Raw genomic sequence first — 14,241 nt, 5'->3', positions numbered from 1 at the left:
GATCTTAATTTGTCAAACATTTTTACATAATAAATGTCATGAAAAGCTAATCTGGTCAATCACTCCCTGATTGTTTAGAAATAGTTGATGATCACCTGACGGTACGTACTGCAAAATCCGCTCGATTTTCATCAAGCCGTTTCACTCAGTGCACACCCAAATATTTACGGCCGTATATTGATAAAAAATCTGTTATCGCATTTATGTATGGATGTATTGTATGTAGATATGCATGGCATTGGTTCGCCACGGTCTCATTTTCAGTGTCATCAGTGGGGTCGTTCCTGTCGGTTGCATAAGCCCCGCAGATACTTCAGATACACTGGTTGGGTGCTCCCGCTGCTCTATGTAAACATGATTTGTAATGTAACTGCCTCTGAAAACAGGAATGAATTTCATTTTTTGCGGTTGACCAGTAAATCTTTAAAAGTATAGTTTGAGATGAAGTGATTGGTGATGTGTTGCTTCATAACTCAGCAGTCACCTATGATAATTCGCAACAGAATGTGGTATGGTTTGATTATTCTTTTCGGTAATTTTCCGTGCTATACATATTATTGCATCTGATACTGACGAGATAGCGAAAGGGTGTTGCGTCCAGCTTCTTGATCAGATCAATAGGTCATGGGTTCAATCTCTGGCCGAGTCAGACCAAAGACTTGCTCGTAAAACCGATAGGGTTGGTGTCATTTACCATATTGTTCTGTTATTTGATTGACGGTAGATGAATAAACACTTCCACTCAACAATATTTTTGCCTGTCCTTGGAACTTTGTAGAGGTCAGCGTTGTAATTAGAAGTATGGCAACTCTCACGAACTCGGAGGAGCTCTAATTTTATGCCAGAGTGGAATTGGTGGCAAATGTCACGCGCAACTTTCCATTTAATTCCTTAATTATTCTATGGAAGAAACCCTTCTGTCACGTGCGACTTATTGCCGAAAACAACCAGTGATTCCAGTCTGGATTTTATGCAGATAAATTATATCATGTTGGCTTTCTAGTTCATTCCTAGTAGGCCTACTTTCTATGTTTTCCTCATCTTGATGAATCCATCCAGAATGCAGGTTTTAAAGAAATAATACTTTAAAAAACAAATGTATTATTAATTTAGTGCTGTAACTAAAATAAACTTTTGAATTTCACTTGTTGCTTTATTTTTTCCAAGAACATATCAACAGATACCAGACCAGACTTCTATATCAATGCTCTAAAAACATGGCAAACACAATTAAAGCATTCAACCTGCAACTCCTTGTTGGAAGAGAAAATATAATGGGAAATAAACACAAGGTTTCTATCGAATCCATCGACGCCAAAGATAAAAATCTTTATATCGGAGCAAGCGACGGTACCATATACCACTTTTTACTCCTTGAGGATGCGCTCCAAGGATCTGGGACTTCCGAGCCTAAAGTAAGTTCGTTCCTTCAAGCACAAACCAGAATCACTTCAAAGAAAGCAATTGTTCAAATCAAAGCATGTGCAGCTTTGAAGTGTTTGCTGGTTAACGCAGACGGATTAATTCAAGGATATAGCATGCTGGATTTATCCCCGTCCTTCGCAATGCTGAGCCGATTGAAGAATGTCAACAGATTTTACGTCAACGAGCATCCTATGGATTCCGACCCATTTTCAGTCGAAATGTATGTTACTTTCGTGAAGAAGAAAAATATTCAATTATACCAGGTGCAGGAAGACAACGTTACACCTTTGAGGGATCTCTCTTTTAATGAAACCCCGACATCTCTAGCCGTCGACGGTAACTTTTTATGCATCGGTGGGTCGTCTAATTATTTTTTGTATGACTTGAATTCGAACAAGCGGCAAGACCTTGTCCCAGTCGAAAATGGAAAAGCATTTGTACACAGAGTTGGAACCGGAGAATTTCTTCTGGCCGCTCCCAACTCACTTGGATTCTTTGTGACATCGGCAGGTATATCGCAGCGTGCACCAATTCCGTGGGCCGACGATGTATCAAAAGCAAGCTTCGTACATCCGTATGTGATTGCTTTGGACAGTCATCGTGTCACAGTGCACAGCGTACTTGACCAAGAAGTAAAACAATCGTGGCCTTTCCAAGGAGGTGTGTATCTTGTCAAAGATGAAATTGGCGTTCTTCTGTGTACCAGTAAAGACGTATTCATTTTATCACTCATACCTTTCTCGCACCAAATCTCCAAATTGATTCGACAAGGTTGCGTCGACGAAGCGTTGGAACTGGCTAAGGAATGCGCAAAAATTATGCGCCGGGAGCCGTTACGTGAATTGCTCACAATGACATATCGCAAAGCCGGATTTCAGTATATGCGACAGTTTGAATTCACAAAATCACAAGAGATGTTCACGAAAGGTGACATTGATGTGAGAGAAATAATATCGGTTTTCCCTAACATATTACCTGCCAACACTGCATTTGTTCCTCACTCTCCATCGTATCATGAAATGAAGTTAATTTCTGATTTCTGTGCCAACTCGTCTGAAAATATTAGGAGATGTTACGCCTTTTTGTCAGAATACTTGCTAACTAATATTTTGCCGGCCATGGTACAACCAAACTTATCACAACAATTAGAAGGAAACAAAGATCTTGAAAGGAACCGTGATGTCCTGCTCTCGAGTGCCGCTGTTTTCGCAAATCTGCACGAGACAAGCAATCTGCTTTACATATTTTGCGGCAGGGTCACCGGTGGCATTATTAAACAGGGTGTCGCAGCCCCCCTTTTCAATGTATTCGTCGACAATTCCGAAAATTTATCAAACTTACTCCAAATCAATCAATGCTACCACGTGTCTGCGATATTCAACATTCTTATCGGTAATATTGATGAAGCTATGTTCGAATGGAAAGATTTGGTCATGGGGGCAAAGGCCGATTGCGATTTTCCAGGATTGCAATTTGTCGCTGATATGCTAGGCGTGCGTTACCAGAAGATTGATATTCTGTGGAAACACACCGAATGGATTCTTCGTCATGACGAAAGTGTCGGCATTACTATATTCACAAACCATGCGTACAACGAGCATGAGAGTACTTCTGATGATTCCGTATTCCCTAAAGAAGATGAAATCATTGATTTCCTTCACCCTTTTAAAGACTCGGTGCTGTTATACTTGGAGCATTTAGTGTTTGTGCGTCGTGTTCAAAAGGAAAAATATCACACTCACCTGGCTGTTTTGTACCTTGAAAACGTGCTGGAGATTAAGTCTGCGGGTGGCGACCAAAAAAAGTATGCCGCTCTCAGAGTCAAGCTGCAGAAATTATTGAAGGAATCTAGCTTGTACCGGATATCTCTCATTCAGGGCAAAGTTCAAGACTCCGACCTATTTCAGGAGCACGTGATTCTTTGCGGTAAGCAAGGTGAACATCAGAAAGCTCTGGAGATTTTGGTCAATCGCGTCAAAGACCAAGCGGCCGCAGAATCTTATTGTATGGACCAGAGTGACGATTTTAGTGCTAGGAAAGAACTGTTTAAATCGCTGTTGAAGATTTACCTAAATAAAATAACTGCAACGACAGCAGCGAGCTCGAAGTATGTGGTGGGGGTTGCGGACTTGTTGAATCGACGGTCGGAATTTTACAATCCGTTGGATGTCATGCACTTGCTGTCGAATGAATGGTCGATGCAACTGTTGCATCAATTTCTCACAGGTACGATGCAGGCAAACATTCACGCCAAATGGACAAGTCGAATCGAAAAGACTCTCGCGTCTGGTAGATTACGAACGGCCAGCAAAGATTTGGTGTCGGCTGTAGGTAAAAGTGTGGTTCTAACGGAAGACAGTATTTGCCGGGCGTGCAACGCCACCATGCAAGATCCAGACTGTGTGATTTACCCGAATCTTGTGGCAGTTCATCCCCGTTGTGGTAGAGATAGACACGTCTGTCCTGTGACGGGTCAGTTGTTCAAAGTTGAAAAAAAAGTTAATAGTCGCAGTTCTTCCAAACAATCACAGTAATTCCTGACCTCTTTCCTTAATGAAGTGTTCTCTTTTTGATCGCTGCTTACCACACATTCATCATGATCTTGTGCAATAGTCAATTGATAAGCGGGCAATTTCTATTTTGTGACGCTATGTATGTGAAAGCGTTTCGTGTCCATTTCAAGTTGAGTTGATAAATAGAAAATACCGCACCTCAAATTGAAATTAGTAGCATAGGGTTAGAAGGGGTATGGATTTTGGTGTGCGGCTATCGCTTGCAGTGCTTAGGAAAAGCTATTGTGTACGAGTCTCGGCTGTAGCATAATTTGGGACTTCGGAAGTATATCTCCAGCTTGTGCTGTTCTTATGGCGGCATTATAATAAAAGGCCCAGGGAAGATAATGAAATGGGTCGAGCTAGCGTCAAAAGAAAGACAGCGAACACTGGTGGATGTTAGATAGGTCGATTCTATACCCTCCTATATATGCACAATGCACATCACATTGTATCTTGTGCATCGCATTCAGAAGTGGTCAGTAACGAGGTACCGGTGCGATTTTTTAGGAGTAGGCTACTCCTGTAGATTTTTCTAGCTGTACTAGTTACTCAAGTAGTTATGATTTTAAACTTCTGCTCGACAGTTTTCATTTTTCATGCAAAACAAAGCCTATCATACGTCTTTTTTTACCTGGAAATCTCTGCTTGTACTTGAGTACCATGATTATGAATCCCTGTTGAGTACCAACGATGGCTACCTTGATCACCTCTGATCGCATTGTGCATTGTGTCCTGAGCGGATCAGAACAGTAGAACCGGTGATTGTGATCACGTCAAGGGAATGATAAGATTAAATCAATGAGGTAAATTAGAATAATAGCAAGTTACCGGGGTGCAATGGTACGAGCTGCGGTGAATGTCAGTGTCGAAATCAGGAAATAGACGTTGGACATAGAGTCTCGTACTTTTACATAACTGCTTGTGTTCTGTTCATTCGTGAACCGAAAAATTACCGAATCGACTTGGGCCAAGTAGAACACTATTACATCAACATTGCCGCGGCATTAATGTAACTTGTCACGGTCAATTGCGTTTTTGCTTGCTTGCAGGCGAACGATATCAGCTGTTTGTCGAGCAATCGCTTGACAATGCAAAAATCTTGCTGTTGTTTGAGTGGTAAACTGTACGCTCGTTGAGAAGCGTAACTGGTAACTCAGCGTTTCCATTGATGAACCATTGAGCATAGCTTTTTAGTGAAGCAGTAATAGCTACCGCCGCACCATGTCACGACGCGTGGGTATACTCGAACGCCTTGCCCAGGGTCCAGTAATTGGAGATGGTAGCATGGCACTGACTCTGGAAAAGAGAGGGTATTGCAAAGCTGGACCATGGACACCGGAGGCAGTTGTGGAATATCCCGAAGGTGTGCTGCAGCTTCACAGAGAGTTTGCTAGAGCGGGCGCAGATGTAATTCAGACATGCTCTTTCTATAGCAGCGATGACAAATTGGCGTATGGTAGGACGGATAAAAGTCAAATAGTGCATACGGTGAGCAAACATTGTCAACATATCGTTATTCAAGTCATTTGACATGACCTGGAAAATAGCAGGAATCTACTCGGCTGTTGAGATTATCGCGGTCGGGATTGGTCGAAATCTGTCATTTTATTTGTTTCCTATATTGTTTATTCGCTGTTGTATCCCTAGGCTATATTTCTCCGTCAGCGTTGACGATAAGATATCTGTATAGCCACTGGTATTTCAAATCATGGATTGATGACTAAATATGACTACATGATTCCTCGTGAGGAAGTAAATGAACCATATGTATGAGGAGTGCCATTATATAATTATAGGAGCAGATTGTTTGCTTATTCAGCCATACCGTGCGATGTTCGGATTAAGTATAGCTACCTCCTACTCGCAAGTCACATGGAGTCAAAGCAAATTTTGAATAGAATCAAGTCAATTCATTTCTGTCTTTTTAAAGTCAAGACAAATGTTCAAAACTCGGGTCAAGTCAAGTCATCTCAAATTCTCCGATTTTGGATCAATTGCAAGACGCAAAATATTTGCGGATAAGTCGTTTGAGTTAATGCGCGGTTGCATATGCGTATAAGCACTAGACCGCGTCAAACATGGAGCCATGTGATTTCTAGATTACTAAGATGATATGAGTCAGTTGCTGAGAATGCTGCTCAGAGGATATCTCCGATCTGACTCGATTCACCCCAACACTGCCTAGCCGTGTAGCATGAAGTTATATTCAATAATACATACATTCGTTTTGCTAGAATGCGGTATTGAGGATGAACAATTACCGTTAAAAAATCTCATTATTTTTCTTTAGTCAAAAGAACTGAATGATGCGGCTTGTAAACTTGCTCGGATCGCCGCCGACGAAGCAGGCTGTTTAGTTGCTGCTGGCCTGTCCCCTGTGCCTTCTTTCGGCAAAGGCATGAGTGAAAATCTTGTTCGCGCGGAATTCGCAAAACAAGTCGAAGTGTTTTCGAAACACGACATTGACTTCGTGCTTGCCGAGGTGAGAATCCGTTGGCTGCGATCGGCAAGGCATAGTGACGCGAAATGGATTTTTGGCGTGGGTTGACCTCTGACGATTATTATGACAGCCTTCGAGGTCGCTGTAGAATATGGATCTTCTACCATGACATAGCCAATTAGCTAAGGCGATTTCGCTCATAAAATCAGTCAATGTAAATTCGGGAGCACAATTCCTGAATGAATAATTTCGTATACCCGTCAACTTGAACGCGCTTAGTGCGAAGACTGCGAACCGATAATTTTTCTGCAGCTCTAGCAGTATACACTGTCCGTTGCTATGCTTTGTTCTGGAGAATGGATACAACATGTTTCAGTTTTTCATCGACGTAAGGGAAATCGAAATGTGCGCCAGCGAAATGAAGAAACTGAACAAGCCCATGGCGCTCAGCATGAGAATTGGAGTCAGCGGCGACCTGAAAGGAGTCTCGCCCGGTGAATGCGCAGTTCGGATGGCGAAAACTGGGGCGCAGATTATAGGTATATGTCGGAACATTGTCTGTCCCATTTTACACAATCATGGGGTAAATATAGAACTCTATCCATGATCATTGATCACATTATATCCAATGAATTCCTATCGTTTCATTCTATCGCATTCTTGTGCGATTTTGAAAATATGAAATTACTGATAAAACTTAACTGAGGCTTCTTGTCGACAGTGTCGCGGGAATTCATACACCCGGTGGTATTTACTATTTAGTCTGGCCCTAACCAAGTCACAAGGTCCCGATTCACAAGTCAATGTGACTTGAGCCTAGTCATTTTCAAGTCACCACCAGAGGTGGTCAAAGTAGTCAAGAAAGCTACTCAAGTAGAAGTAGAAGTAGCGACGAAAAATCTACACAAGTACAAGTAGAAGTACTTCTTCCATGAGCAACCTAAAACTACTTGAAGTAGAAGTAGAATTGACTGACTTTAAAAGTACTCAAGTAGTAAGTAGTTGTGAAAACGATCCTAATTCGTTCACTTGGATTGTAAAAAGGTGCAAATTGAGCTATTCGAAAGATGACGAGCGCGATTCATATTGATGCATACCAGCACTCCAGCAGGTATCCAATTTTCGATAGCATAAGGATAAGCATTCGTCCGCATCATGGGATGAAAATGATAGTATTGATATGGAAATGCGATACTAATCCTCTGTTTACTTAAACAGCACATTTATAGAAAATATCATGGTATTGCGCACTCCCTCATATTCTAAGGCCTGTAGTTTAGTCGAAGAGCAATACAGAGATGGTGTCTTGGATACGGCGTAAACACTAGGGCTGGGCACAATGATTCGAGTACTCGAATCTGAATCGAGTATTAATTTTGATGATTCGAGTCGAGTAGTAAAATACGATTTTTTCGAGTACTGAAATTATACGCTCTTCGCAACTGCAAGTTAATTTATCAACGAGAGTTATAGTTATGATACTATTTTCCAATGGGGAAGCCTTAAAACCTTGATTGGCGATATCGCAGCATACGAGACATAGTACAAAGCTAGGAACATTACTGGCAATAACACATTTCCGAAGTCATGATCATCTCACCACATTGTCAAGAAGTGCAATGAAATCGGGATGGTCGAAAAAATACCCCAAAGTATCTTTAATGTGATGGTTAATAGGCATTTTCTTTGTGGGGCCATAAAAGGTACATATTTGAACTTTGACATAGTGCATTCGGTTGTGACGTCATAATGAGTGATACTCGAATACTCGACTCGAAGCATTTTACGTGATTCAGAATCGAATCACCCAGGTACTCGATTTTGCCCAGTCCTAGTAAACACATTGTGCGATTAGTAAACGTTAATAAAAAATATGGTGGACCGTAAAAATGCTATATTGTGTAGCTTTATTTCTGGAAATCGAAGGCATTACTACACTTCCTGTTATACTTCAACATGTACGTTATCCAGACAAAAGAACTGATATTAATTAGAAATCAAAATACATGGAACTGGGAATTGAAAGTGAAATATAAATCTAAAAACAGAACATGTATTTAATGTCTTTAGTCCAGAAAGTTTCGAAGGTTGGTATGCTAAAACTAAAGAAATGTCAGAGTCCACTTTTCCAGATTGGAACACGCCATGGACAGCTAGATTACGATATGATAAGTAAATGCTAAATTGCGAAACATCAGTTTCAAACGTTATGATAAGCCATATATACTGATGAAATATTTGATACGGTGAAGGGTGACAATGCGGTGTGAACGGAACCACGCCAACCCGCTACCTAAATTATATTTACCGATACTTTCGTGAAATCATACCGCATACTCCGCATTCACTGCGCGCGACCAACATTCCAGGCTTAGTTCGACTTTTATGAAAATTAAATGTCGATACTTCGTGAAAACAGTCCCGAAATTTCTCAGGCTATCTTCCTGATTGGAGGATTAAACTACTTCTACTTGACAAACTGAAAATAGCGAAAAGTAAGTAAGTAGTTCACAAAATATTATGAAGTAGAAGTAGTGAAATTCAGATCTACTTGAGTGAGTACTAGAAGTAGAGGAAAACTACTTGAGTGCTTCAAAAAAGTAGAAGTACTTCGTTACTGACCACCTCTGGTCACCACCGAGTCCAAGTCAGAGAGTAACGGGTCAAGTTTGAGTCATTGTGTTAAGAGTCGAGTCCTAGTCAAAGTCATTGTGTTTACGGTTCAGTATCGAATCCAAGGCAGGTTCATCTCAATTCTGTGAAACTCTATGGTGATATCCAAGCACTCAAACATGTTGATTGAGACAAATAGAAGACAGTTTGTGGGCCTTTTATACGAGACTTATATAGTCATATACAGGCCGTGTTCTTTTTGGCATATGCCAAAACTGCCAAAAATAACTTATTTTTGGCATTTTTCGATTTTTATTTTTGGCAGTTTTGGCATCGTCCTCTAAATAGATAGTTTCAGCCTCGAATTAGTCACAAAAACGCTTTATTTGGGCTAGTTTGTCAAAAGACACCACAAAATGTGCAGCATACACGTATAATCAGTGCCAACAAACAATAAGAAGAAGAAAAAAACTAACCATTGCATAGGGTAATAATATCAAACGAAACCACAAAATGTGCAGTATCCATCGGAATCGGTGCCAATAAGCAAAAAAAAAAGAAAGAAAAGCCTAACAAACACGCTCAACAGCTGATTGTTACAGCTGTTGAATAGACTTAAATCGTTTGCACTGTAACAGTGCTTCCAAACTCAGGTCAGCTAAGTTTCTCCTAAATTCTTTTCTCGCCCAGCGAATCTGGGAAATATCGGCTTCAACAGTAGCCGCTGAGGGAAAGAATGTTGCCAGTCATCCACAAGAGGTTTTCAGAGCTTCAAAATCTTTGGAGGGCCGAACCGGCTTCCATGCATCATGAAAAGAGATCACTTCGCCAGTGCCATCGATCTTATCGCGGAAAGAATTTTCTTCCCGATCCTTTTCCAGGAGTTTCCTGTGTTGTCTCTCAACACATTCTATTTAGTAGCCCGACTATCATTTCCCCTTCAGTCTACCGATATATTTTCGGAGGACTTTTGTCACTTCAGGTGGCTTTAATATTACCAACTCGCATGGAAGAGTCCTGGGAAAGTTAGCTTGTTTAAGAACATTGACGCAACAAGACTGTCTGGCAAAACGAGACTATGCAGCTCAGAAATAGCCAGACAGTTTGTTGCGTCACAATGTTCAACTCGATCACAATGCAAAAATTGTGGTTGATTTTGGGGATTCCAGTTCCATGAGCAGAATATAATTTAGATTTTAATAATCAGTACTGCGGCAGCTTCTCATTGATACCCGTTTTATCAAATTTAGTGCCCGACAAGCCGGTCAAAAATGGTTGTAAAATTGCCTTTCGACAAATGGAAAGTATGACGTAAACCAAATGCAGTCAGCCGTTCAATCTCGCTGTGCCCACACCATTTAGGACACCATGCTTTCCCCCCTAATGGGTGGGCTGGACCCAGATTAAGAAACCTGCCTTTCACAAACGCTCTTCTCGCTTGTAACGAGGTCCTGCTAACACAACACCATGAACGAAATACACTATTTGGCAGGCCGTGTTATTTTTGGCATATGCCAAAAATTGCTTATTTTTGGCATTTTCAAATTTTTATTTTTGGCAGTTTTGGCATCTGGCTCCTGAAATGCCAAAAATAACACGGCCTGGTCATATAGAATGTGTGGAGGAATGTGACTCGATCGAGTCATGCACGATTACTCGAGTACAAGTCAAGTCAATACACCAATTAAGTAATTATACTCGACCGAGTCGAGTCGAATCAACAAATAATTGTCTCTTTTATCGTCATGTTTCTTTTGTTGCAATATATAACCCGAACCAGTGCCGTGTGATGTACTGTTTTGAAGTTTACTAGAAATAAGTACACGTAGATGATGGTCGTAGTTTTTCGGATCGGATCCAAGTAATTTCAAGAATCCGCCCTAGAAGTCGGATCGGAGGGTGGCGAGATAGCGTAGTGGTATAATCCACAGCAGCTGCAACACCAAGCCAATGGGTTGTTGGTTAGAATCCGTGAGGTCGATTCCAGAATTCCTACCTAAGTGTCGGAGGTTTATCTAGGCTCCTCCTTATCGCCATCTCATTCGTGTAAGCGTAGTCTCATGAAAACCCTAGAAGTGGGCCGTGCTGCGAGCCGGCAGCTATACGGGATAAAAATGCAGAAAATTGACCTGTTCTCAATGACCATAGTAGTCGACAAGCGCCGCGAATATACCACAAAGCGACACCAAGTCGGATCGGAGTCGGACCAGAGAATTTGTCGAACCGCCCGCACTAATTCATAGCGACATCTGTCATTATGTGTTAGTCGAGAAGGTCTTGTAAACCGCTACTGTTACTTGTAACTGAGCATAAATTTACGGCGTTACTTGTAATTCTACTTGAATACCAACCCTGATTACTTGCACAACCTCTGAATGATCGTGAAGTAGATCTGCCGTTCTCTCTGTGCATTCAGTAACGATGGAACATTGCTGGTATGTACCCTTTAACAGGGATCAATTGCGCGTTCGACGTCGACAGCGCATTAAAAACGATCCAGCTAATGAAGGAAGAGCTCGACAAACACGACCTCCACCCGTTCCTCATTTGTCAGCCCCTCGGTTTTCTGGTTCCGGAAGTCGCGGATACGACTCTCGGTCGCGTCTGCTTGCCCGAGAATCCTATAGGTAAGCTGCGTGTAGCGGTTACGATCTACACTCTTGTGGGGAAAAAGAGTATGTATTCACGCCCAAAAACCTAATTCAAAATTATATCATGGTCATAAATCCAACTGGCTACGTGTCAGCATCATTTGGATTAAAATGTTGTGTGTGATTTAAACCATGGTTAGCCTCTGAGGTCGGATCCGAATCAAGAAATTACAGGAATAGTATTGCTCAATAACACCAGATGAAGTCAATAGCGAAGTACTCATACTTTTTCCCAGTACTCAAGAAGGGTTTGCTTACTTGTTCGACTTACCTAAGTGGTTAGGTTCTCATAATATTACCACTTTAGTGGGAGATATAGTGTAGTGGTGAGCGTCGGCGCCATCCAAGCAGGCAGCCCGGGATCGATTCCCACCGTCGGAGGTTATTCTGGGCTCCTCGCCCCCCGTGTCCGTTGTTCTTACGGCGACAAAAAAAATCCCAGAAAAAGAGGACCCGATAAAGGAAGGAAAAGCGCAAGAAATGGCTTCTAAAAAGAACCGAAGAAGACTGTGACATCGGGCACTAGGGTCAGGGTGGATGCCAGTTCGAGAGTCCCCCAACTGTGTTGGTCGTTCGACATCCCCCTATCTATCCATTACATCGCACCGTGTGTCTTGTATATCGCATTGTACATTGTGTGCGTGTCCTTGGGCAGATGGAAATATAATCTGTCATTCAGGCAAAATGGCTTATTTTCGCTTTGAATTTTGTAAAGTAGAAAGTAGTTTTAGGACATGCTTGTATCACTTTTTGAGTGCGCTTGTCATTAAAATTGTCATGCGCGAAATAACCCATGTGTCACTGAAACGGAATATGTTCTTGAAAGTTCAAGCTACTCTTTTCTCCAGTTTCTACTTCTACTTGAAGTATTTTTCACATGTCTTTGCAATGGCTACTTCTGCGTCCGTTTTGAGTACCATCGGTGACTACTTTGAACACTTCTGAGCATTGTTCCCTAAAATGACCAATGTAGATGAAACACCTTGGTAACTATGTAGACTGAAAATGACATTACGCCGTTTGACGCAGGCGTGGAGCCGAGGACACTGACAAGAATAGAGGTGCACAAGTTTACCAGAGCCGCTTGGGATTTGGGCGTTCGCTACATCGGAGGCTGCTGCGGATTTGAACCGCACCACGTTCGCGCAATGGCGCAGGAGGTTGACAGAGTGTGCGTTAGCAATTCTAACGAATATTGACCGGGTCGTGTCTTTTAGCTGTCGCCCGAACGCGGTAAAGAACCGCCCTGTGCTGACGTGTGCCCGACGCTCGGAAAGGACGGCGGCACCTGTTTGCACAGTTCAGAAAAGTATGTTGCTTTTGTATCGTTACATTTTGCTGTTGTCAGAGGTGGTCAGTAACGAACTACTCTTAAAGTTTTTAAGGCAGCCTACATACGTAGAGTTTAGCTACTGGCCCTACCTACTTAACCGGTTGTGTTTAGACTATACCAATTTTCATACTTGACAGTTTTTAGACAGAACTACTTACTTTATATTTTGTAAACTAGAAAACACTTTTGGGGTAAGTTTGCGCTTACTTTTATGTGGGAAATCCGGATAAGCACCGTGTGAAATAGGCTAGCCATGAAAGTGACTGTTGAATATATTTTCGATGATTGTTCCTATATTTGTAGCGTCTATAGTCATTTTGCGTTAGTCGCTAAGATACATCCTGCAATTTCGAACGCTGTCACCACCGATTAACTTGCAGGTGCGATCACTCGACTAAAGAAAGTAAGAAACAGCCTGAAATCAGTTACGCTTCATTGGTTGCGAAAATTGCTGCATTACGTCTCGGTTTTATAAGAGCGCAAATCCTATAAAAACTTTTGAATTTAGCCGGTCAGATGTGTCCATTTTGCAGACAATCGAAGGAATATTGGTACAATGTGAAACCGGGCACAGGAAGGCCTTTTCATTCCGCGTTATCAAAGATGACTCATGCTGCCGTTGATGTAAGACCATGAAGAAATGCAATATGTTATTTCATAATAAAAAACTGTACCGGTACAATAAACGATAATTTTACGACAACGCGATGATAGTGATAGTGCCGAGAAACTTTACAACTTGGATATCTTGAGTGCTATACAGGTAGCTTTAGCTTATAGTTGTATCATTACTATCGCGAGGAGAGTTCGGAAAAATTCGCTGCATCTCTCTTCTTCGTTATTGAAATTTGATTTTCAACTTCCAAGCTGAATGGATGACTTGCTTGAATCGATTCTGAGTCAGGTGTGACGTCACACTTCATAAAGCAGCCAAATAGTTGTAGTTTGAAACATTCATATGACCACTAAGAAAGATATACCAAGACACTGTCAATATAAGCAATAAACACGATGTCATACTTTCGGTTTTCAGAAACAACTGTAGTATCAGGCTACGGAAGATGTAATATTCCACGTAGCGGCCTGAACATACAACATATCATATCGTACGAATTGAGGTCACATTTCTACGTTTTCGTTCACGAATTAGGCCTATTTCAAGAACGTTATGAAAGCCTCCGTTCAGAAGTATACAGTGCTTTGTTTGAAAGCAGCTGACTTCGT

The 14,241-nt window shown here is 41.6% G+C and overlaps 2 protein-coding genes across 2 annotated transcripts; both read left to right on the top strand.

Annotated features, from left to right (window-relative positions):
• Positions 1-1,064: 1,064 nt before the first annotated feature.
• On the top strand, positions 1,065-4,142 carry LOC145439037 (transforming growth factor-beta receptor-associated protein 1-like). Its single transcript, XM_080316498.1, has one exon. The coding sequence runs from the start codon at positions 1,218-1,220 to the stop codon at positions 3,957-3,959; it is 2,742 nt and encodes a 913-aa protein (XP_080172624.1). The 5' UTR covers positions 1,065-1,217; the 3' UTR covers positions 3,960-4,142.
• An 885-nt stretch (positions 4,143-5,027) lies between these two features.
• Positions 5,028-13,720, top strand: LOC145439039 (betaine--homocysteine S-methyltransferase 1-like). Its single transcript, XM_080316499.1, has 7 exons — positions 5,028-5,468; positions 6,271-6,462; positions 6,797-6,959; positions 11,487-11,660; positions 12,714-12,844; positions 12,902-12,993; positions 13,551-13,720. Exons 1-7 carry the CDS (start codon positions 5,202-5,204, stop codon positions 13,651-13,653), a joined length of 1,122 nt encoding a protein of 373 aa, XP_080172625.1. The 5' UTR covers positions 5,028-5,201; the 3' UTR covers positions 13,654-13,720.
• Positions 13,721-14,241: the final 521 nt, after the last annotated feature.

This window comes from Botryllus schlosseri, chromosome 5 (genome assembly GCF_051294905.1).
Source record: "Botryllus schlosseri isolate E-star chromosome 5, Bs_hap1, whole genome shotgun sequence".
NCBI lineage: Eukaryota > Metazoa > Chordata > Ascidiacea > Stolidobranchia > Styelidae > Botryllus > Botryllus schlosseri.
This window is presented reverse-complemented; position numbering and strand designations above follow the sequence as displayed.

Excerpts from the sequence above, each read along its gene's own strand:
- LOC145439037 (XM_080316498.1), top strand. The coding sequence starts at position 1,218 with ATGGCAAACACAATTAAAGCATTCAACCTGCAACTCCTTGTTGGAAGA.
- LOC145439039 (XM_080316499.1), top strand. The coding sequence starts at position 5,202 with ATGTCACGACGCGTGGGTATACTCGAACGCCTTGCCCAGGGTCCAGTA. Across the intron at positions 6,960-11,486 it reads AACTGGGGCGCAGATTATAG|GGATCAATTGCGCGTTCGAC; the intron begins GTATATGTCGGA and ends ACCCTTTAACAG. Across the intron at positions 11,661-12,713 it reads CTTGCCCGAGAATCCTATAG|GCGTGGAGCCGAGGACACTG; the intron begins GTAAGCTGCGTG and ends CGTTTGACGCAG.